The 26,129-nt window shown below is 45.3% G+C and overlaps 1 protein-coding gene across 1 annotated transcript; it reads left to right on the forward strand.

Annotated features, from left to right (window-relative positions):
• The first annotated feature begins 3,065 nt into the window (after positions 1-3,065).
• Positions 3,066-23,283, forward strand: CRYBB2 (crystallin beta B2). The gene is made up of 6 exons (XM_075568953.1): positions 3,066-3,217; positions 8,950-9,025; positions 18,044-18,162; positions 19,998-20,130; positions 22,062-22,204; positions 22,945-23,283. The coding sequence occupies exons 2-6, from the start codon at positions 8,972-8,974 to the stop codon at positions 23,111-23,113; spliced, it is 618 nt and encodes a 205-aa protein (XP_075425068.1). The 5' UTR covers positions 3,066-3,217; positions 8,950-8,971; the 3' UTR covers positions 23,114-23,283.
• Positions 23,284-26,129: the final 2,846 nt, after the last annotated feature.

The raw sequence follows: 26,129 nt of genomic DNA on the forward strand, positions 1-26,129 counted from the left end.
GTACAGTACATGCATCAATAAGTGGGAAAAGGCAGTGCTTCACTTTAAGTACATTTTCGCTTTACATACATGCTCCGGTCCCATTGCATACGTTAATGCGGGGTGTGCCTGTATAGAGGCCTCGTGCGGTCCCCTGGCATTTGATTTAAATGCCGCATTCCCATCAGAAAATCCCCCCAGTTTGCCCACCCCTGCTCTAGCACAAGGGTGGCCAACTCCAGTCCTCCAGGGCCGCCGACAGGCCAGATATTAGGGATATCCCTGCTTCAGCACAGGTGGCTCAGTCAGAATTATTGAGCCACCTGTACTGATCAGGGATATCCTGAAAACCTGACCTGTTGCTGGCCCTTGAGGACTGGAGTTGGCCTCCCCTTGTGCTAGCGAGCACAGATACCCATAAAGTATATATTATGGCATCAAATTCTTTTAAAGTACTGTTGCCACAATCTAGCAGGTCTGACTGACAAGGTCGTGACCCTACGGTGAAGATCTCAGCCCATTTATACAGAGCCAGCAAAGGCTCAGACTCGCTGCTTTCAGAGCCCATCGCACTGACACGCGCATTGCAGTGCTGTGTATTTTATTAGTTACAGATGGAGAAACTGGACATTGAAAGGAGCAAAAACAGAAGAACCGGGATGATCACAACCAGTTAAAATAAGACAATTTTGGTCCCACCTAAAATACAATGTAACTATTTATACCCTATTTAAATGTTCAATCCCTCCCAACATGAACCAATGGAAACCACACATTTAAGAGGTTACGGTGCAGATGGTATACTGAATGTGACAAGGCGGCCGCATGGGCCATTTTTGCCCAAATTTCCTTATTTAACTCAATAGGGAATTTACGTCCGAAAACGAACCAATTGACCATTTTGGCACAAATAGAATCAGCCCCTACAATTCTGGATGACTAAATACAGCTTAACCCCCTTATAACGCTGGGCTTGGGGTCCAAATGATCACATCACGTTATACACTGGCGACACACTTTATTCGAGCTCGGCTAGTCCCACGAATTCGGGTATACCCGGGTGTATTGAGGTTTGTGACTGTTTTCTGCCCGAGTGCATTGGGTTATTTTCCAGGCAGGGATTGAAGCATTTTATTCCCACTGGCTGCAATACTGCACAGTATATATATATATATATACTGCATTACAATTCCTGAATTTATGCCATCTGGTAGACACGCGAAGCATTGCAGCCTATTAAATCCTAATCATTATCATTTAACAGATCAGCCGCCCGTCAGCCAGGCATGAACCCAGGCTGGGAAGGCAAATGCAACGGGGCTTGTCAGAGGTGAGGAGCGGCGCATTCCAGGTATCTGCCAGGTACATACTGGGTATTTGCTCGAATAAAGTGTGTCGGTGCAGTATGTGGATCGCGTTAGACATAATGTACTATTGTATGCATTGTACAATAAAGTATTTAAGATACCAATAATCGTGTTGTAAAGTATTCATAAATACAAAACTTGGGAGCCACGCTTGCATCGCGATATAAGCGGATTCGCGTTGTAACGGATCGCGCTATAACGGGGTTGAGCTGTATAAGCCTAAAGATTTACAAAATACTTATACAGTATAAGCAGTGTTAAGCCATAAGGCACCTTGTGTCTTAGCACTACATCTTAAATCTTGTATAGCCTACACTGTAAAGGTATTGAACTCATACTTCTCCCCTTTGTATTACAGTATGTCGGTGTGTGTCAGATAATAATACTCACCAACCTTAAAGCTCGCCTCGCAAAGGAAGCACCCCAGCAGCCTGCACTCATGGCTTCTGTCCCACACCCACAGTCACCCCTACCAACTATTGTGGCCAAGCACTTATTCCCTCACCTGATGTCTCTGCAAGGCTCCCAACATAGCACTTCGATTGTAAGCTCTTTGGGACAGGGATTTCCTTTCCTATTGTCTGACTGCAGCACTTATTGTATTATCATAATTCCCTGTACTGTGTTGTCTTTGTGAAGCGCTGAGTACACTTTCGGCGCTATATAAATAAAGATATATACATACATGCTTAGACATTACAAGCAAACTGCCCTACTCTTTCTTTTGGTTTCTATGGACTTCAAAGCCACAGAAAATGAACATGCTTCTTTCTAGATTGATGAGGAGTATATCTATACATATTCACGACCCCTGAAAAGAAACTAGATGTGCTACATAATGGTAACGAGTATCTTCAAAGACTTCCAGCCCACAGGAAATGAACATGGTTTGCTGCATAACATACTGTAAGTACCGCTACGTGTAATACGTTATTATAGCTGTCCATGTCCCGTAACCAAAGGAATGAGATTTGGAGATGTCACTATAATTGAGGACATGTTGTGTATGTCTTGGTTTTGAATACACAAAATCTTGTGGGTGCATGATTTTGTGCAAATCATTGTGGGCCACAAGACACCTGGTGCTGGAAGTAAATGGGCTTTAAGATGTCTTCCTGGTGTGTTACGGCAGAGGACTGCTTAGTAGACGCGTCCCTTTATTTCGCCGCGGCCCCTAAAACTTGGACATCTCACTGCATCGTCCCTGGTAAAATATTCGAATTCCACATCTTGTTTGCCTTCCTCTTGATCAATGTAACTATAAATACAGGAGTATCTAAACCCCAATCAGAACTTAACAAAGATTCAACTCAATGGACATGCATTTCTTATCCAACCTATCCGACAACAAGGAAAAATGACGATCTCAAAGCGACAGGACATTGAGGTGTAACAGCGCCGATGCTAAATTGAGTAAGACTCGCTCCCATTGAGTGAGACTCACTCAGCAGGTTTGCTCCTTGTCCCCGTGGTAGATGCAGGTGGTCCTCGGGTAAAGTCATTGGTTCCAAAAGCCCCCCGGAGCAGGGCTTGCTGAATCATTGTTCAAATGAGATGTTCCAGGTCTTGGCATTCAGAGGGCTGACGCATGCAGTGTTCAAATCTCCGACCCAACAGACCAAACAATGCCGCCCCGGCTGAATGTGAAAGCTAATGAAATATTTCTCCAACTCTACGCTTCTCCAAACAATGTGGCCAGCGCATCAGCAGAGCTGGGTTTACAATCGGGCTCGTAATCCAGTATTATCACTGTGCATCATGCTGGAACTATTTTGTAAATAGTCCTGGCACCGTTCTCCTGCGCTCGTGCAGTATAAATGTAACCAGGACCAGGGGGCCCTTTACTGGAACAAGCGGGTACTGGCATACGGGTAAGGACAACCTACTTCTTGGTATTTCTCTGCTGCTGTCCTGTAGTTAATGATCAATGCAAATCAATACAGATTGTAAGCTCCTCGGAGCAGGGACTCCTCTTCCTTAATGTTAATTTTATGTCGGAAGCACTTATTCCCATGGCCTGTTATTTAAATGATCTGTTATTTATTGGATTACCCCGTGTATTACTACTGTGAAGCGCTATGTACATTAATGTCGCTATATACAATACAATACAGGTGTTTGGGATAGAACTGATTTAATATATTTTTGTAAAAAATATATAATCAATAATATTGCCATGTACATTTTCCTCTCTTATATATAGTGCTGCTAATGTATGTTGCGCTGTTTATAAAATGTTTGCAGTCTGGAAAGAGCTTACAATCTAATTTTGGGACGATAGAGCGACTTTCCTTTGATCACAAGGAGACCTGTTTCACCCCCTTCAAATGCAGTGTTTTTACCCCTAACCCCCTGCTTCAGCCCAAACTGGCTGTCAATGACATACAGTGTGAAGGATTTAGAGACCAGCCCCATCTAATGGCAGTAGTATGCCTAATGGGTTCAATCAAGGTGGCTTCGATAACCTACCGATACGTCGAAAAGTATTTATTTATTTTACTTTGAATGTTTCCCTGGTAATAAGAACCTTTGGAGCGTTTATACAATCTTTATTTAAGCGCTTTAAAAATGAGACCGTTTCGTTACCCCAGAAGATACTGCCAGTGTGCTGCTTGAGTAGTAATTATGATGCACCCTGCAGCCAAGAAGGCCAGGACTCTGTAAGCTCGATCCCATGTTACCTTCCATGGACTTGAATGTCAGTTATCGAGTTTAAAATTAATGAGGGATTGAGCACCTTCAGTCCTCAAGGGCCACCAACAGGTCAGGTTTTCAGGATATCCCTGCATCAGCACAGGTTGCTCAGTCGTTGACTGAGCCACCGATTGAGCAACCTGTGGGGAAGCAGGGATATCCTGAAAACCTGACCTGTTGGTGGCCCTTGAGGTCTGGCGCTGCCCTCCCCTGACCGAACCCCTACAGTGACCTTATGACCTATATTGTAAATCAGAAGCACTTGCTCATTTTCTAGGGGGTGATGGGCTGACCGCTCCGACTGTGCCCACTCCACTTCCATTTTCAACCATCTGGCGCCTGGTGCAGTCATGTGATCCCTCTTGGAGCAATCACATGACCCTGACCCCGTAAGTGCCGGAGGGAATATGGCACCGTGGTGACGCCCGACCCCTGTTACTGTAATGGCAAAGGGAGGAGAATAATAAGAGACACGAGACAAGGAACTAAAGCAGCTGTTAAAATGAACAACCTTTTTTATTTCCACAAGGGATCTTTTCACTGTACGGGTGATCCCATCGGATTAAGGAAGCTAATTGCATGGCGGTATTTAAACAAAATATGTTTTGTCTGCACCTATATATCTCAGTCCTTTAGCGCAAGCCTCAAATGTAACAAGCTTGCTCATCAAGTTTCATTCATTTCATTGGCTCACCTTTCTAAGCCAACAAGATATGTTCAAATTCAGTGCATCACAAAACGTTTTTTTTTTTGTGTGTTTTTAAACCACGTCGCTGCATTCGAAAAAAATAAATATTTTTTTAAGATATTGGAGTCAACATATAAAATGGTTTCTGGTGCAAAATGGGTGTGGAAAGGAATAGAGCACCAAATTCCCCTCTGGGAAATAGCCTGATTTACCAGGGTCTTTAAGACATTGTACACAGTTTAAAAAAAAACAACAACAAAAAAGAACAAGGAAAGTTCATAAAGGAGTTCGTGACCTGGGATAGAACAAGATGGCCACCAGCAATTTCTCTACTTTTGGGTCAGTAGTCTAAACACATCAGACTTTGTCTTTGACCCGACGTGGTCCATGGTATCCAAAATCAGACGTAGACCTGCGGCCACCATATTTTCTACTACAAACAACAATCAGAGAACCTCCTTTTTTAATGTGGCCTTTTTAATTAATATCTGCAAGTGGCTTCACAGAGAAGATTGTATCAAGCGGCCCCAGATGCATTCAGCCACTCGAATGGTTTTCTAGTCTTATATATAGTCATCCTCCCTAGTTGACTACAAATGGAACATTGGGGTTCAGAGCCGACCCTGTTGTGGTCTTGTTGTCTTGTTATACTGAAAAGAAGAAGAATCAGGCAGACGGTCTTAATCATCAGTGAAGGGGTTTATTGTGCCAAGAAATCCAACGTTTCGACAGTAATACTGCCTTTCTCAAGGCGTAGCCTTCACCCTGAGAAGGGCAGTAATACTGTCGAAACGTTGGATTTCTTGGCACAATAAACCCCTTCACTGATGATTAAGACCGTGTGCCTGATTCTTCTTCTTCACTGGATCACATTGGGACTCCAGGAGCTCCCCAGGACCAGCGCACCGGCGGTTAAGTACCCCACTATCACCCATGTATTAGAGTGCATGCACTGCCATTATTTCTTGTTATACAGAACACATTGGGGGTAATACTTTAAACTATCAAGCGGTGAATTGGGATGTCATTGATGTCACTGAGGATTGTCGGCTGAAAACAGTCTGAACAGCCACTTTGATGTACTATACATAGAATTACCCACATTAAGCGTAACTAGGGTACATAACAAGGATAAACTAATCTGCTTTGGATAACTGTATTAAAAACTTACAACAAATCCCTGACTTTGGTTGGACAGAATCAAGTATTTCATGTCAACCATATCCTTAGGAAACCAAAACCAGGCCATACATTTGGGGATAGCCAACCAAGATTACATTGAGATGTAAATTAATTTGCTTCATTACATTTGCTAATAATTGGTGATTCGCACAATCTGCTGATGCTTAAAAGCATATACAGTATATGTTGCCTCCTTTTATATCTTTAATTACTTTGCTGCCAGAAGGGTCAGCAACACATCCCTCTAGCCATGTAGGGGCTAACAAGATCCTGATACTGTACATAACAGGATAAAAGGTTAGTAATAACCGTCCCGCTCCGGAAAAGGTAAGATCCCTCTCACAAAGGACACACACACACCCCTCTCCCCTTCATGACAGAGTCTACCCTAAGGCCGCGCTTATAGTGCGCGGATGACGTCACCCGTCGCTGCTAGCGAAAGTTGTAATTCGCTTTTCCGGTGACGTCGCAGGTGACCAGGTCTTTGATTGGTTCAGAGGCTGTCACATGTGGCGACAGCCTCTGAAAAATCAAATTTGACCGGCTTCAAAAATTCGCGCCTTTGCCGCAACGTCGCGTCGCCGGCACTATAAGCGCAGCGTTACAAAGAAAATACCTGCACAGTAATCCCTCTTACACTCAAGGTTCTGCTTCTTCCATGTCTCAGACACAAAGGAATCGGGTACAACTCATAGGATCTAGCTTTGTATAACCCAATCATTGCTTACAGGTGCTTATTATTTTGATTGATCTCCTTTTTGGTCAACATACTGCAGGAAGGGACTTCCAGCCAGCCTTCTCTCCAAAACTCTGCCCCAGGGAAAAACTACGAGCCAGAGATCCCTCAGCCGTTTAATTCCATGGAACTCCCTTTTGCAAAAAAGGAGTTTCAGAATTACCCGCAGGCAAACCAAAAAGTTACCTTGACTTAGCAAATAGACACATTGGGGGACAGTTGGAATCTTCTGTGAATCAATTGCCAAGCTCAAACAAGATGATATGATGATATGCAAATACATGTCTGTTATATCCTTCGGTACACATGAAGAAAAGCCACGTAAAGGGAAGCTATGGTAGCATGGCACCAGATTGTTCTCTTAAGCAGTGTTGGCGAAGATCCGGAGGTCAAAATTCAATATTTTGCATATTGAACCAAACATGCCAAATTAACATTTTTAACATCTGTGAAATATATTCCTCCACATCATTGAATAGAAATCTATTCGGATAAATACTATGTTATTTTTCCATCCAGATAAAATGAGTGAAGCTTTTATTTACTAGAGGAATATCAGTTTTCTTTATCAGTGAAGGATGTTGCAATGGATATGAGACACACACACACACACCTCTGCCAGTCCGGGGGCCCCATGCTTCCTCATCTCCCTCCCACGGGATCCAACCTCCACCCAACCAGAGGGGCGAGCTAGAGGATGGGGGGCCCCTCGTTCCTTCCTCCAGCTCCCCTCTCCGGTAGGAAGTTGATTCCCGACGCCGACAGGAGGAAGGAGAAGAGGAAGTGCGGGGCCCCGAAGGCGCAGGGCACATGTGGTTGCCTTTCTTGCCTTGCCCTAAGACCGGCCCTGAATTTAATTTATAAGGTATAAAAGGAAACTGATGGTGGTGGGGGGGAGGAGCGGGGGGGGGGGGGGTATTTGAGGTTGGTTTATCAGAATTCCAGAGCAATGCTGGGTATTTTCATATAATAATTATAATAATAATAATAACATATAATAATTGGGTGTGTTGCAAAGGGATTTCTCCTCAGCTTTAATTAACCCTTGTCACACAGAAGAAGGAGGCACCCTATTATTATTAGACTGACATTATCCATTAAGGAGCTTTAGCTTTAACTGTTTACTTACCCCTGTGCCTACTGTACACAGGGTTAGTGTTACCTTAGAGGCCATACTTTGAATTTCCTTCTAGCCTATCCATGCTATTTGATCTCTATAGGGTGTTCCCTGTTACAGTGATCTTCATGCTTGTTAGAATTTGTTAGATCCATCTGGTGCAGTTATCCCATTTTTACGGAGGGAGACCTTTGTGGTTTGGGTCAAAGGGAAGGACCACGTGTCCCTCTTGCGAGGCGCTGTGGAAACCGGCCTGAGGAAGGGGCATTTAGCCTCAAAACGTTGCTCCCCTTGTTTCCACCACATCAGCTCCATGTATTGCCCTTTTTTGGCTTTTGTTTTCCCTATTCCCCCCCCCCCACCCCCTTTTTTGTGTCCCCCTTTTTACACTCCCCTCCCTCCCCCATGTTCCAGTTAGGCTTACATCATTTTTTGTAGATTTTCCCCTAGATATGTGTATTCATGCAGTATCTGTCACTGTATATATTTCCTTTAAATTGTTTTCTTTTCAATGCTCTGTCAATTTTTGATACAACAAAGTGTTGAAATATTATTTCCTACATTTACTTACGCTTTGAGTACTGGGAACACCTACCATTTTCCAGTATCTGCTCATCTCTTCCTTAAATCCCTCTGCTGGCTTCCCTTCAAATTTCGGAACACCTACAAAGTACTCCTCCTTACCACCTTTAAGGCTCTCCACTCATCTGCTTCTTCCTACATATCAGCTGTGATCCCTCGCTATGCCCCTACTGGTCACCTGCGCTCTGCCTAGAACTGTCTTCTTTCCACCACTTTCACCTCTACAGCACTCTCTCACATGAAACCATTTCCCCTCACTACACCGTACCCGTGGAACTCTCTCACACTCAGTATATGCCAAGCATATTCTCTCCTCAACTTCAAGACAAACCTTAAAACTCACCTCTTAAATGAAGCATCCCAATAGCCTGGACTCATGGCTATTGTCCCACAGTCACCTGCTGTCTCTGAAAGGTTCTCAACATACCACTTAGATTGTACGCTTTCCGGGGCAACACTTTCCTTTCCTATTGTCTGAACTGGTTGCGCTTATTGTATTATAATTCCCTGGCTTTGTGAAGCACAGAGTATACTGTGGCCGGTATATCAATAACGATATACATACTGTACATAAACAATCCTGACTTCTGTAATGTGTTTGTAGGAACAGAACATCACATTTAACAATGGCATCTGACCATCAAACTCCTGCCACCAAACAGCAGCAACCAAACTCAAAGGTAAGTGCAGGACATTGGTAAAAGCAGGATGACTATCATGCTCAAAGTAAGGGAACCGTTTATGACTAGCCAAAATGGGCACAGTTCACCCTGTAAAAATTACAGCAGATTTGGGCTTTGTTAATGTACTGTATTTTACCAATTTTATAATAGGTTGATTAACAGCCAGCCCCTCACACTGTATATTAGGCCCTGTGTTCGCTATGGAAGAAAGGACAGAGCAGGGTATATAATGGAGACTTTTTTGAAGTGAAACTTCTTTAGTGGCACCTATTCTGATGGGGTAAAACGGGAGAGATGGGGGACAAATGTGAAACGGAAGTGACGTCACGGCTCCCCCCCCCTCCCCCCCCTGCATCTACTGTGACATGCGGCGGCGGCGGCGATAGCCGCCGGCGCCGCTCCTAACAGCCGCTGCTCCCCCACACACACTTGCTGTGACATGCTGCCCACACACCTGCTGTGACATGCGGCGGCGGCGGCGATAGCCGCCGGCGCCGCTCCTAACGGCCACTGCCATGGGTATAGCAAGATGGCTGCCGCAGAGCTTCCGGTGCTGCGGGTGTAATAAGATGGCGGAAGCCCCGCAAGTACTCCGGCTGAGAGAGGAGGAGGAGCCGCTGCTCAGCCTCTCTCCTCCCTCTTCCCTACCTCCGCTTCCCTGTGTCCCGCTGACTAAAGGGTGCCGCTCTCCTCACACGGCCGGCCGCTGCGCCGCTCCTAACGGCCGCCGGTCCCAGCTGCCATGCCGCGCATGCGCAGTTGTGATGGCGCCGCTGACGGACGCCACACATGCGCAGAAGTGGCAGGCAGCGGCGCCATTCCCCCCAAACGTGCACTGCCATGCCGCGCATGCGCTGTTCCCCGCGCCCGCTGACATGCCGCGCATGCGGTAGTCATGGTGACGCTCACGGACGCCACATGCCTGCCTCCTGCTGCTAGCTCATCTCCGGGCCGGTCACCGACCCCCTGCCCAGCGGGATGTCTGTCGGACATGGAGACCCGCGCCCTGCTGGATATCTGGGGGGAGGCGGACGTGCAGGGATCCTGCCCGACCTGAGTCCCGGGATCCTGCTTCTCCCCCTGGACCCCCGTGCAGGGGAGATGAGCAGGCGGAGGAGACCTAGGAGCTGAGGGGGGCATGCGCAGATGTGACCGCCGGGTACCTCAGGCCAGGAGAGGGCGGCGGCGGTAGCAGCAGCTGCGAGGAGGAGCCATGCGCGCCCCCGTTAGGTGAGGGAGACCCCCAATAATGTCCTGCTTTGGTAACGGGAGGAGGGGGTAACGGGACCACGTGTCGCCAGGGGGGGCTAGGAGTCCGCAGCTCCGTGTCCGCAGCTAAGCCGGGGGTAGTGGGAGTCGGGAGGAGGGGGGTAACGGGACCACCGTGTCGCCGGGGGGGGGGGGGGAGGGGCTGGGAGTCCGCAGCTCCGTGTCTGCAGCTCCGCCTGGGGGAGGGGTGGGGGGCACAACACAGAGAGACATTCACACAACACAGAGAGAGAGAGACACACACTGACTGACACACACACACAAACACACTGACTGACACACACACACACACTGACTGACACACTCACACACTGACTCACACTCACACACTGACTCACACACTGACTCACACTCACACACTGACTCACACACGCGCACACACACACACTGACTGGTACGCGCGCACACACACACTGACTGACACACGCGCACACACACTGACACATGCGCACACACGCTGACTGACACACGCACACACACGCTGACTGACACACGCGCACACACGCTGACTGACACACGCACACACACACGCTGACACGCGCACACACGCTGACTGACACACACGCACACACGCTGACTGACACACACACTGACTGACACAAACACGAACACACACTGACTGGCACACACGCTGACTGACACACACACACACACACACACACACACTGACTGACACACACACACACACTGACTGACACACACACACACGCACACACTGACTGACACACACACACGCACACACTGACTGACACACACACACGCACACACTGACTGACACACACGCACACACTGACTAACACACACGCACACACTGACTGACACACACGCACACACTGACTGACACACACGCACACACTGACTGACACACACGCACACACTGACTGACACACATGCACACACTGACTGACACACATGCACATACATACTCACTGATTGACATACACTGACTGACACATGTGTGCCGAGCACGCGCGTTATAAGTCAATTTCTGCGACAAAAGTCAAAGAAGTTTCACTTACTATGCACAGCACACACAGCTTTTTTTTTTTATGTACCTTAAGGCAGTCTCCAAAGAAAAATATGTAATGGTGGATCCCAGGCAGTATAGTGGGGTCCTGAGCCCTTGTGGGGGCTGCGCACTTAGTAAGGCCCCAAATGGCACCTTAGCGTGGGGGGTATAGCTGTCAATTGCAGCAGGTGCTTTCAAAGATACTCTCCACAATGCTTTGCATCCACAGGGGCAAAGCATTGTGGAGTGTGACTTTAGAAGCTCCCGAAGTGAGTGACAGCTACACCCCCATGCTGCCTGCACACACTGAGGGGCAGTTTGGGGCCTAATTAAGCACTCCAGGACGTCTAAAAGTAAAAAAAAGTTTATTGCAAACCAGTCAACGTTTCGACTCTTTCAAGGAGTCTCTCAAGACATCTTGAGAAAAGCTCCTATGGGGAGCCGAAACGTTAATAGTTTTGCAATAACTTTATTTTTCCATGTCCTGGAGTGCCTGCTTCCATCTTTTCTGTATTCCAGTCCCCAGTGATTTGCACTCAGGCAAGATACCATTTTCACTGATGTGCCATTAATACACGCACACGCAGTGTATTTTAGGCCTTAAAACTCTTCAGTGGTTTATTTTTCCACATCAAAAACACTGTATTGGACACTGTCCCTTAAAAGGCAAAACACAAAACATAAAAGAAAAGCCTACTCCATAGTAGGAAGGCTAACTAGACATCAATGGCCCTGACTGACCAACTGGGTAGCTAGGCTAACTTCCAGTTATAAACACTGCAAACTATACAATACAAAATATAGTCCTTAACTTGAGGTGCTGGGAAATCCATCCCAGTTGTTTCCAGGCATTCCCCTGGATACTGCACCACCTTGCAGAAAGGCAGCCCTGCTTCCTCCATGGGCTGTGGCTCGTGTTCCTGGGTGTGTCCCAGGCGGGTCCAGTAGGCCTGGGAAACCATACCAACAAGTGTCATACTGGTTGGGGAAAAGTTTCTCCCTCTGGCAGCTTGCTGAATGCCATATAAACCCGCTTGCAATCAGTTCAGTCTGAATTGGGTGCACCTGCAGACTGCTTCTCCGAAGAAGTTAACCTCTTGCACCCTGGAAAGCCTGCACAATGCAACCACTAAAATCACATGAACCCCATAAAGAATTAGAGAAATCCTAACAATATAAAGATAATGTTAACTCTCATGGTGCTGTAAGGTGAATAATATATCATTACAACAGAACAAAGAACCTCCAAAATAGGCACTCTGGGTATGTCAAAAAGTACAAAAGTTTATTTAAGACAGACTAACATATAAAAAAAACACACTAAAAGGATGAACGCCCTCTGGTAGATACACGGTGGTAACCTATATACTAAGCTCTCTAACTACCAATTATACCCAATATAATGCAGATGTACTCTGAACTACTAATAGGAATCCCAGCACACAGACTCTGCAGGGAAAAGAACATCAATTCCCTGCTGGAGTCTAGACCGGCCGGTCTGTGAAATCACAAAGTCTCAAACAAATACTGTACCTATATACAATGAAATATCAGTACTGAGAATACAAATCATATGCATGTGCTAAAGGTCACCTCCATCTGGAGTAAGAAAATTGCTATAAAGTTGTAACACATAAATAAGCAGGATACGCGAAATATATGCTGAACAATATGTCCTCTCTGACACGGATGGGACGTGACGTGTGACGCATACTGGCGTGCATGCTGTCTGATTGGACGCTTCTGTTTGTTGTGCTTCGTGGACACTAACTCTCTCTACTAGGCGACAGCATCTCTTATTTTACTCCTTAATTGTGAGACTTGCTCTCACTCACACCTGCATCAATGTGCTGCATGACGGTATTGTAGAAATCTGTTGGTGGGAACGCGTGTTCAGCATATATTTCGCGTGTCCTGCTTATTTATGAGTTACGATGTCCAAAAGTAGTATGTGTGGGTGCACAGCAGGAAGGAACAGGTCACGTGGCAATGAAAAATATTTATTGATGCTGCATATTAAAAAACAGTGGCGGGTACAATACTCCTACGCGTTTCAAGGAACTCCTTGATAAAGTGCCTACAAGCATGAAACGCGTAGGAGTATTGAACCCGCCACCGTTTTTTAATATGCAGCATCAATAAATATTTTTCATTGCCACGTGACCTGTTCCTTCCTGCTGTGCACCCACACATACTACTTTTGGACATCGTTGGACTTTGGATGAGGCTGCACGCCTGTGGACATTAAGAGGCAACAGTGAGTACTTCATTCTGTATATGGGACTTTCCAAGGAGGAGGAAAAGTTATTACACTTTTATCCCATACCCTCAGGCATTATTTAGTCTATTTACGTCAAGTTCTAGTACTACACTATCAAAGCATATACCCCCATATTTGTCTACATCAATATGGATTAACGAAGCATTTGAGCACCCACATATCCAAATAATTATTTATGTGTTACAACTTTATAGCAATTTTCTTACTCCAGATGGAGGTGACCTTTAGCACATGCATATGATTTGTATTCTCAGTACTGATATTTCATTGTATATAGGTACAGTATTTGTTTGTGACTTTGGGATTTCACAGACCGTCCGGTCTAGACTCCAGCAGGGAATTGATGTTCTTTTCCCTGCAGAGTCTGTGTGCTGGGATTCCTATTAGTAGTTCAGAGTACATCTGCATTATATTGGGTATAATTGGTAGTTAGAGAGCTTAGTATATAGGTTACCACCGTGTATCTACCAGAGGGCGTTCAGCCTTTTAGTGTGTTTTTTTATATGTTAGTCTGTCTTAAACTTTTGTACTTTTTGACATACCCAGAGTGGCTATTTTGGAGGTTCATATGTATTATTCACTATATATATATAGTCAATGAAAAAATAGTTTGCACTCACGGTTTCTCAAATGAAGGCAGATGCTTGTCCCATATAGAAACATGTACAGGGTAACCAGGGCAATCCAGGTAACCAAGAGACAGCACACCGCAATATAATGAAGTAAATAAAGTGTATTAACAACACAGGGCAGCCCTGTGTTGTTAATACACTTTATTTACTTCATTATATTGCGTGTGCTGTCTCTTTGTTACCTGGATTACCCTGGTTACCCTGTATATATATATATATATATATATATATATATATATATATATATATATATATATATATATATATATATATATATATATATTTATATATTTATATATATATATATATATATATATATATATATATATATATATATAGTGACAATATTTTATTACAGTTCTAGTGGATGCCAAGTCATATCCAGCATATATTATTAAAGTTGCTACACACAAGTCTTTTAGCAGCAATCTTTAGCTTTGCAAATAATAACTACATGCAGAGATTGTGTGACTGCTCAGATACATCTATTGACAACTCCATTTGCAGAAGCTCAGAATTTCACAAGTTCCTACAGATCGCAAAGCTGTGTGCTGATAACAACCCAGGAAGTGAGAAAGCACAAGGACGCCTGAGCTTAATGGCTCGCAAAGGAAACAGGAAGTTAGGCATGCTGTAAAGATAACGAAGATATAGCCAAGAAGGTGGTCTGTGTGACTACAATGCATTATCAGAATAAAATAAAAAAATGAAGGTCAAATGTAACTCCTGCGGTTGATACTAGGATGAAGTAACTTCAGCAGTATTACAGTATTCATATCATCACAAGATGTTGATCCACTTCTTGTTTTCTAAATGTAATGCCATTGAATTATGGAGTAGTGGTTGTAGGTTATCTAGATTTCAGTAACACTGTCCCACACTGAAGATTGATTAACAAGGTGCACTGCTCGGGATTGGACTTGTAAGGTGGTTGAGTAGATAAGACACTGCAGATGACACTTCAGAGCGGTGGGGAAAACAAAATTAATATTGCTTTAGATAGACTAGAGCAGGGGTGGGCAAAGTATAGCGCAGGGTGGTGGTCGGGATTGGACTCGTAAGGTGGTTGAGTAGATAAGACATTGGGTAAAGGATAGGCGACAGAGTTGTGGTCAATTGAGTAACCCATACATTCATAGGAAGTAAGGTGGCCAGTGGAGGACCTCAGGGATCTGTACAGGGACTGTTGCTCTTTAATGTCTTTAATAGTGACATTACAAATGGTCTGTAAGGGAAAGTATCATTCTGCAGATGACACTTCAGAGCGGTGGGGAAAACAAAATTAATATTGCTTTAGATAGACTAGAGCAGGGGTGGGCAAAGTATAGCGCAGGGTGGTGGTCTATGATCCACCGCAGGTAGGAATCCGCTCCTGGCCCCTATCGTTGGTGCGGGAGGCGGAGGTAGCAGCAGAGGAAGCAGCGCAGCGCAGCGGGAGCCCACCCAGGTAATCCGAACTGGGCCGCTAGGACCTACCGGAAGTCGGGCCCACGTTCTGTAATCACTGCCTGGTTGGACTCCTGCCGAGCTGCTGCTGCCTCCGCTACCTACTCAACAGGCAAGGACCAAGAAAGGGGGGGGAGGGGGGAGGGGGCAGAGTGAGGGAGAAAGGAGAAGAGTACAAAGAGTGAGAGAGGGAGGGGAAGAGTGAGAGAGTGGGGAGAAGAGTGAGAGAGGGGGGAGAAGAGTGAGGGAGAAAGGAGAAGAGTACAAAGAGTGAGAGAGGGAGGAGAAGAGTGAGAGGGGGGAGAAGAGTGAGGGAGAAAGGAGAAGAGTATGAAGAGAGAGAGGGGGTGAAGAGTGAGAAGGGGAGACAAGTGAAAGGTGGGGAAAGAGTGAGAGAGTGGGACGGCAAGAGTAAGAGAGAGTGGAAGGGAGTAGATTGAGCGGGGGGAGTAGAGATAGCGGTGGGGAGTAGAGAGAGCTATGGGGAGTAGAGAGATAGCGTGGGGGAGTAGACAGAGCGGTGGGGAGTAGAGAGATAGCGTGGGGGAGTAGAGAGAGCATTGGGGAGTAGAGAGATAGCATTGGGGAGTAGAGAGAGCGGTGGGGAGTAGAGAGATAGCGTGGGGGAGTAGAGAGAGCGGTGGGGAGTAGAGAGATAGCGTGGGGGAGTAGAGAGAGCGGTGGGGAGTAGAGAGATAGCGTGGGGGAGTAGAGAGAGCGGTGGGGAGTAGAGAGATAGCGTGGGGGAGTAGAGAGAGCGGTGGGGAGTAGAGATAGCGTGGGGGAGTAGAGAGAGCGGTGGGGAGTAGAGAGATAGCGTGGGGGAGTAGAGAGATAGCGTGGGGGAGTAGAGAGAGCGGTGGGGAGTAGAGAGATAGCGTGGGGGAGTAGAGAGAGCGGTGGGGATAGAGAGATAGCGTGGGGGAGTAGAGAGAGCGGGGCTAATTATTTTGCTTTGGTACAGTAATTATACAGATGTAGCAAAACTTGCTGTTAACGGTGCTGCTTTCGGGGCATATAATTTGGTCCGATCTGTCCTGCTCCTAGATGACTTGCAGGCATACAGTACCACGCTATATGGACCTTCACTTTACGGACACTTGTGAGTACGGACATACTGTATTTACAATATCACCCCTGGGTCCGTACGCTCACTTCAGAAGTATGGACACTTATTGATCCCTACAGACTGCCTAGTTGTGTGACGATTGATTCCCCTCACCCAATTGGAGAACGGCAGCTCGCGCATGTGCCTGTGAGCAGGACACAGGCACGTCCTGAACAGCAATTACAGCACATGCATCGATAAGTGAAAAAAAGGCAGTGCTTCACTTTAAGTACATTTTCGCTTTACATACACGCTCTGGACCCATTGTGTACATTAATGCTTGTATATAACTGAATATCGTTATCTACGTCACGAGGGGGAATACTAGAGGACCATATTCAGTCATCTACGTCATCAAGGGGGTTGGACAGGACATTTAAATGTCCTGTCAAGCCCCCTTGATGACCGAATATGTTCCTCTAGTGTAGGGGTGTGCCAACATTTCTGTTCGCCATTTGACGCCGTGTTGTAAATAGCGTCGCATCGCCGAAGAGACTTCTGAGAGCAGGTACGAAAAGTTACAGAGACCTCACGCCTCCCCCTGCATTTAATTTAAATGCCTTGGAGAAGAGTGCGGGGCCTCTGTAACTGCCGTGCCCCCGCCCCTAGTTAATCCCGCGCCCCCCAGTTTGCGCACCCCTGCTCTAGTGTTCCCACTCATGACACAGCTATCCATATTCGAGTATCCACGTCATCGGCAGGACAGATATAGAGAATGCTTCAGAGCTGCTCTGGGGAGACACAGAGAGAGACTGCTTCTCTCTGGCACTCCACTGCAGAGCTCTATCACACTGGCTGATAACTGTTTTCGGGGCCGCGGATTTTGGTGTGTATGTCCGGGGTGCCGGGGACAGTAAGTCTTGCTACATCTGTAGTGCCGTTTTTCTGCACCAGTTCTGCAGCTGGAAGGCTGCAGGAGTGGCCAACTCCAGTCCTCCAGGGCCTCCAGCAGGTCAGGTTTTAAGGATATCCCTGCTTCAGCACAGGTGGCTCAATCAATGGCTCAGTCAACTAGATGTAACACATATTATGCCCTCTCTATCTAACGTATTTGGTCATGCACTCTAGTCCCAGCATAATTAACTTGTGTTCATAGTATTCTTGAATGTTTGGGATTTTATTTGCCATACCCCTTCTGTTGGAGGGACATTCCATGCATATATTACTTCTCCATAGAACAAGTGCTACCATCCTCTGGGTTTAAAGCAAGGAGGACAGGAAATAATGCAGACCCTATTCTGAATATTTATCTTCTGTATCCGATTTGTAGATCGCCATCTTTGAGCAAGAGAATTTCCAAGGCCGCTGCCATGAACTCAATGGAGCCTGTACCAACCTAAAAGAGGCTGGTATGGAGAAAGTCGGCTCCATCCTTGTGCACTCTGGACCGTATGTATCCTGATCAACAAAATGGCACATGGATAAGACCTCTGCAATATGTACAGTGTTCTCCTAGTGCATCTTTCCCACATCTTTCAGGCTGTAGTCTTTGGAGGTTATTTACTACCAGATTTATCAACTAGAAAAACGAATAACTTTCAGTGGGGAACATGTTCTTTGTTGAATAGTGTTACGCGTCCTGACCAAATAACCACCTTTAGAACAATTGATGCTTTGCTATTAAACCGATGCATTTGGATTTATTTGGAACATGCTTTTCTTAGTATACAGTAGATGTGCCAAGGTACTTAGTTCTGCTAAGCAGTTAAGTAGAGCAATAGAATACATTAGTGGAGGAGTTAGTTGATGCACGTCTTATGCACGGCTATGTATGAGCTTGTGCATTTCTTGTCAAGGCGAAAGGTTGGAACAATGAATCACTAATGCTGCATGATAAATAGTGTCCTGTGTTCCCATAATGTAATACGTTCAGCCACTAACAGGGAAATGAATATATTTGCTTTCTATCTTATGCCCCATGCATCAATTTTACATGTTATTGTTTTACACTTGCAGAACAAATTATCCAATTTGTTGCTGGTAGGAGCTGGAACACTGTGTGCTGCTGAGCTCTGGGGCAGAAGGGGGTTATTGCACTGCAGTGTCCCCCAACTACAAGAGGCAAAGGCCCATGTTTACTAAGCAGTGCTAATGCATAGCAAGGACGCAGTAAGGAAAGCTTGTTGATTTAGGCCAAGATCCACAATCCTTAACGTGACGTTAACCTAACTCTACATCACGTTAAGCCTAGCGGTGCATCTTCAGAGGACAATAAGGTCACGTCATGTTGTGTTTTCTCCCGTAGAGAGCATAGCGTTAACTATAACGGCCATTAGTGATAATGATACACAAATTAGGCATTACCATAGCATTGCATATCCACAACCTGGCGTTACTCACATTCAGACCCCGAGATAGGACTTCTACACGGCCTGGATGCGTGTAACACCACAGTTAGGTATGAGTTAACCAACATAACTCCTATTTTAAGGATCAAATCGGAGTAACGCAAAGACTGACATTGTCACGTTGTTGAAAGATAATGTTATATTATGCTACAATAACGTACAGTTACCCTGTGCTAATGAGATGTAAAAATAGAAGTTGTTTTTGCATATAATTAGCTTTGAGGATACCATGTTGTCGGGGAACACAACGTTCACTCCTGTTGTAGGGAACATCACGTTATGCACAGGGCTTTGTTTGCGGCGCTCGTTGCAGGGACGTGCTTCTGCCCCGGCTCTTACCTTCTCCGGCAGCATTTTCCCCAGTGTCCCATCATGATGGGTCCGCAATATCAAATGGTGTCGCGTTGCCATGACAATGTGATGTCCCATTGTCAATGTGATGGGCATCCCATTGTCATGGCAACCTGACGCTGCATGACGTGTATATATAGCCTTCCAGAAGCTGTAGTTGGGAAAATAAAGTAAAAAAACTCAAGAAAGCCTGGGATAGACGCAAGAGAACTACACTGGGGGGGGGGGGGGAGAGTTTATTATAGTATTTAGGGGAGTCAGACTGAAAATATATTGCAAGCACACAGTTTAAAGGTCCCATCTTTCTTATATAGCTGCTGCCAATGTCTGAGGCTCTATAATTCTACTGCACTAATTAAGTACCACACCCACACAAAGACCCTGACGCACCTAGTCTTAATACATACATCCTGCCCCATACAATGGTAAATACATACACAGACCTACACATGTTTGTTTTTTTTAAATGGGTGCTCTGTCAAAAACTTTAAATCTCTTGTTCCTTTCTCTTCTGTTTTGCCACAGCTGGATAGGGTATGAGCAACAAAACTGTAAGGGGGAGCAATTTGTCTTTGAGAAGGGAGAGTACCCCCGCTGGGACTCCTGGACCAACAGCCGAAGGAGTGACGGCATCACCTCCCTGAGACCAATCAAAGTGGTAAGACCAAGGCACATGAAAACCATTCCAGCGCCAAAGGGCACCATTCAGAAAACTCATTTGAATGGGCGGTATGGTGTCTTCCAGGACCATAAGGTATCTTATGGCATAGCACTACTCAGTAAAAGTGCGCCATGATCTTTTAGATCACCATTTCTTGACCGGGTTGTTATTTCACCCTTCTGTATGGTGCTTCAGACTATCCTGAAGAGTTCCCCGTTGTCTTTTATGTTCCAGACGGTGGAGGGTCACTTTGCTATCCACCATAATTCATTTGTGTACGGTTGGAATCCATTGCCAATTTCACAGTATAGAATCAGTAACAAAGCTAAATAATACTACTGTCTTTGAGTGGGTTTTTGGATTCTGCACTACCTTGTCCCAGGCTTTGTTGTAAAAGGTATGTAGTGTGGCAAACAACAGCTTTGGTGATTAAACTGGATAGGAAGCCAAGAAGTGGCCATTCTCAGGCCATTCCTCGGAATCTTCGCACGAAGTTGATCCACTGGGTGATCTTTGAATGAGTCATGTTAAGGGGACATGTGAACATGCAGATACACTCATAGGTTTGTATTGGAAAATGAATGGGTATGGAACTAATATTTACTATATTCTTGATCAAAAGTTATATAACACATTTGAAATAATAAAAATATAGGGATTTACAGGCACATTAAGTAACAATCGTGAAGATAACACCACACTTGCTATTTTTAAATGTAACATTTTGTCTTAATAGGTGTTTAATTTCAGTTTCTTACCAGTTCTGTACTAGCTTTAATGAAATTTAGTTCTGATAAACTGTTAAAGTTCACACACATATTCCCAGGTAGCTCAAACTCCTACACCCACCACATCATGAATATATATTTATGCCAAAATGAGTGCTACTGAGCGTGGCAAATGTATACAACAGAAGATAGGGTGCCCAATGCTACATCAAATTGACAAAACATATATGGTAATAAGTATAACGTTTAAATACTTGAATAATAATAGTAATTACTAGGTTTTTTAGTTAAACCCTTTGGCCAAAGCGTCGTAAGCCTGCATACCAAACATCAAGGTAAACCAATAATGCAGGTCCTAACGCTAAAACTGTGAACCCGCCCTGTTACCTCTGTATGAGGGGAAGCAAATGCAGTGAGTTGTCCATTCAGCAAATAAAAATAAAGAGAAAAGAAAAATCATCCTGGACTGCAAAATGTACTGTTTTCGGCGCCGTGGATGAGCCGTGGATTTCGGCGTTTTCGTCCACGGTCACAGGGACAGGAAATCTGGCTTCATCTTTTGTCGGGTTTTCAAATTGTGATGGGAATTTAAAATCCCCAAATGTACAAAATTGCCTCACAGCCAGATCCGTATTATTCAGGAAGTACGAATCCGTTCAAGCCGTGAACTACATATTTTATAATATATTGGATTATCAGTTCTTTCTTTACTAGACGGCCACTAATCTGCTGGAGAAGTGGACTTTAGAACTGGGCACACGACTCTATGTTAAGTGATACCAAGACCTGTCAAGTCGGATCTAGACCCTTCCTTTAATTAGTGATCCCTTCCCGCTGTAGAGCTCAGCATCCTTCTGCCTTATCATTTTTGGCCACTTTTAGGTCATCATATTATAGAACAGGGAGGTGCAAGTCCAGTGCTTAAGGGACACCATCAGACACAGTTTTTAGGACAATACATACCCAATCAAGTTGCCTTAGTGATAATTAGAGCTCGGCGAATTGGATAATTAGGTGTTGCATACATCTTGAAAATCTGGTCTGTTGGTAGCCCATAAGGGCTGAGCTTGAATTTGGACCAGCCTATCATAAGACACATGCCTCTTTTAACATATAGCGAAATGCGCCAACAGGTGTACTCACTGCACAAGTTCCTCTGATTTCGGTAAATGCCCTTCCTACTTTCTCTGTCTACTGCAGGATAGCCAGGAGCATAAGATCGTCCTCTACGAAAACCCCAACTTCACCGGGAAGAAGATTGAGATCATTGATGATGATGTTCCAAGTTTCCATGCTCATGGCTACCAAGAGAAAGTGTCTTCTGTGAGAGTACAAAGCGGGACGTGAGTATTAAGCGCAAATTATTTTATGATATTCTTTTCCTATACAAAATTCAATGCCTAAGGGAAAGGTCGCGCGCCGGCAGTGGAAGCTCGGAGTCGTGGGGCAGAGATAGAAAGAGGCTTATAGGCATCTGAGAGTCGGGGCCCGGCTGCAACCGGCAGCAGGGCCTGGCCAGAGGTTGCGGGAAATGTGCAGCCCTGGCTGGGCCCACCAGCTAGCGGACCTGGGACACCAACCCCGGCAGACCCACCCTGTTGGCAGTCCTGACTGTTCCAGTCTATTACTAAGAATCTTCCGCACTGGTACTTTGCAGTCTGGAGAATGGGAGCTTTAAAACTCAATTTAGAAAACAAGTCTAACATCTGTAGTGAAATTAGCAGATATCACTTTAGTTTTTGCCATTTTCAATCTACAGTAGATAATAGATTAATGCCTGGATTGGAATTGTCATTGAGTATAATATGTCTAGAATTTAGATTTGAACTAACCACCAGTCGTAAAACATCTAGGATCTAGACTTGAAATTGGCAAACACTGGTCTTGTATTAGGATTCAAATTGGTAATCACCTTTATACTATATGGACTGGAATTGGGAAATAAAAATCTGGTGTCTTCCTTGGATTGGAATTGAAAACCAATGGTCTTAAAACATCTAGAATCTAGATTGGAATTGGCAAAAACTGGTCATGTGTCTGTTTGTTCTCTTGACATTGATTGCATGGTGCTGCCTCATTGCAGGTGGGTTGGCTATCAGTACCCAGGTTACAGAGGTTACCAGTACCTGTTTGAAAAGGGGGACTACAAGGACAGCTCAGATTTCGGCGCCCAACACCCCCAGATCCAGTCTGTCAGGCGCATCCGTGACATGCAGTGGCACCAGAGGGGAACCTTCCACCCCGCCAATTAAGACATGCACCTCCTCTCCTGAGTTGCCACTGAAGAGGAAGAGATACCGAAAAAGGCTTTTATGTGATCTGCTGCTCTTTCCCCCCCTCCCCCCCCATGGCATGGTTATCCCAAATGCCACTGTGTGACTAAACCTGCTGAAGCAATTGAATAAAAGCTTTGAGTTTCAAACTCTCTACGGTTCCCTGTTTGTGCTGTTAAAGAATCTGGTGATGTAGGAATGAACGAGTAGCTCATTGTTAAGGAAACGGATAAACCTGGTGTGAATGCCTATGACTGTAGGTAAACCACTTATCTACCCATCCAAAAGTTAGCAACAAGTTTGCTTAACGCTACAAGCTAAAAAGCTTTGCATTTTCAGTTACTATCGCTTTTGAAGTTTGACCGAATGTTAAAAAGATTCAAATGTAAAAGTTACGAGGCTGTTTCACCATTTAAAAAATCTGGCCCATTTCGCGTGAACTCGTCGCACCAAAAAATGTGATTAACATTTTAGTGGGGTATTTAGAACTTCTTTGGAAAGTTTGGTCGAAACAGCGGCAAAGGCGAATCTCGGCACGATCGCCCATGTCTAGCGGAGAATAATAATGCCTACAAAGGCCCATGTACAACTCTGTGTGGACACTGTCAGCAATATGACAGAAAAGATATGTTATTTCATCACAAAAATACTGTTCTATGGTTTTCTTTTACGCATAAAATGTTTTCTGCACAAGTCCCGGCCCTGTGCATCTCACGGTCTTCGTTTTGGGTGCCCAAGGTCACGGGAGATAAAGAGATATGCCCAAGGTGACAAGAAGTGGTCAATGGAATTTGAACAGGTACAACCACTTCAAAGGGAGTGATGCTACCACTAGGTTATTCCTTTGTGGTGCACTTTACAAAGTCATTAGGGGAGATCAGAGCCACCAACAAAAATCTTGGGGCCCAGGACAAATTAAAGGAACAGCCCCCATTTCAACTCCCCCCAGCACATGTTATGCAGTTATGGGCCTGAGAAAGGACAGGAGGAAGAGGAGGGGAGGTGTGAGAGAGATAATGGGGGGGAGAGAGATAGATAAGGCTGGGGGACAGAGAAGGGGTAAGGAGAGAGGGGAGAGAGAGTAAAGAGAGGGAGGGAGAGAGGGGAGAAGAGAGGCCAAGTGTACCCACTGCCTACCTGCTGCCCCGGAGAATTGAGAGTGCCAGTTGGAGCCTGTGGAGGGGCCTGCAGAGCTGCCTGCTATGGAGGGTGCCCACAGAGTTGTCTTTCAGGGGAGCTTCCCTTCCTCTAGCATACAGCCTCAGACAGGCACCTCCAAGACACCCTTCAGCAACACCATCCAGGTCGGAAGCCCCCTATGTGAGGTTTTTCAACAGGGTGTCCAGGTTCTTTTACTCACTGGGTCCAGGACAGGAGCCCCAGCCAACTCCCCCTGTCTCTGCCCTGGGGGAGATCATTTGGTTCCATGTGATCATAACTAGGATACCACTTTCCATGGCTTTAGAACTTAGAACTTCAACATCAACAGATATTGCCAAGGAGGTCTACAATTTGCCCCATGGAGAATGAAGAGCCAAAACGTTAACTGTGCGAGTCTGTTCTTCCCTATGTAGACTGCAAACCCTTTCAACGTGATGTAAATACAGTGACATTCAGGTAATCTCCTGGCTGTGGAATGCCAAGGACGTACTTACACTTTCATAAAGGGTTTCAACAAAGTACAGGAGGGAAGCATGTTTCGGAGAAAGAGAAGAATGAACAAGAGGTCATACTCTGAAGCTGTGGGTGGGAGGCTCAGGGGAAATGTGATGAAGTATATAATGTTCAGGGTGGTGGTTTCATGGAATAACCTCCCAACGGAGCTGGTAGGGGCTAATACTGTTAGGGAATTCAAACATGCTCGGGATATACATAAGGCTCCTAAACATGAAAGAAAGTCAAGGATCACATAGGGGTTTACAGCATATATGAAGATGGGCAGACATGGTTCTTATCTGCCAGTTTCGCTGGTAGAGCTCCTGTTCTCTGATCTCATTGATATTTCTTGCAATGTAAGTAAATCATTAGTCTTGTAGGCGGGGGAAGGAGAGGTGAACCATACAAACTGACATTGAAAGTGGAGGTGGAGTTTATTGTGCCTCCAATAAGGAATAAACTAAGTATGTGCAAGGTACAGTCCATATAGAGGTGTGTTCAGACCTGCATAAGGTGGTCCCATAAACAGGCTGTAGGTACAGTATCTGAGGCAGCGGTTACTTTTACATTCAGGGCAAGCTGCCTACAGAAGACAAGGGTCTGTCTTTCTCATCCCTCGACAAGACTTCAGAGCTTTCTCCAGACACAGGGCACCTCCATGTGGCCCATGTTTACTTAAGGGTGCTACACTTTAGCATAGCCTAACTCCCATTACAATGAATGGGATTCAAGATGTGCTAAAGCTTAGCATACCATAGTGAATATGGGCCAATGTGTGTATCCCTGTAATAAGATCCCAGATGGTCAGCACCAGGTTCAAAAGGCTGCAGCCTTACCACCTGAGCTGCTCCGAACTCACGTACGGGGAAAACGCTGACTGCAGCCACGTTGTTACCCTGTACTCCTGAGCCAGTTGTCACACCTCCTTGTCAGAAGTCTATTTCTACTGTATACAGATTATAGGACACCATAAAAGTTTATGTTGATAAGCCCCTATCACCTACAAAGTACAACACAATACTGGTTTTACAGGGCAAAGGGGAAACAGCTGTTAGATCTGATGGGTGTTCTGGCAGGAGTCCCGGAATAATGTGCCAGGATACTATACCGCAGGACAATTCTCCAACCTATTGTTATTCATTATTATCCTTGGAAGCGGAGTTGGCATCAACCAAAGAAAGAGAGACTGACAGTGAGTGCAATTATTGAATAAAAATGCAAAGTGGCATATGTATCAGTAAAGACTACAGTATCTCACACCAACAAAATCAAAACAAATAATCAACTCTTCTTTTAAATAGGAGAATATTAATAGAACATTTATATTTAAATGCATTTG

Source organism: Ascaphus truei, chromosome 13, assembly GCF_040206685.1.
Source record: "Ascaphus truei isolate aAscTru1 chromosome 13, aAscTru1.hap1, whole genome shotgun sequence".
NCBI classification, from domain to species: domain Eukaryota; kingdom Metazoa; phylum Chordata; class Amphibia; order Anura; family Ascaphidae; genus Ascaphus; species Ascaphus truei.

What these genes read in the sequence shown, in the direction of transcription:
- CRYBB2 (XM_075568953.1), top strand. Translation starts at nt 8,972, where the DNA reads ATGGCATCTGACCATCAAACTCCTGCCACCAAACAGCAGCAACCAAAC. An exon ending in CCCTGAGACCAATCAAAGTG is followed by an intron (nt 20,131 to 22,061) that starts GTAAGACCAAGG and finishes TGTCTACTGCAG; the next exon opens with GATAGCCAGGAGCATAAGAT. An exon ending in GTGAGAGTACAAAGCGGGAC is followed by an intron (nt 22,205 to 22,944) that starts GTGAGTATTAAG and finishes GCCTCATTGCAG; the next exon opens with GTGGGTTGGCTATCAGTACC.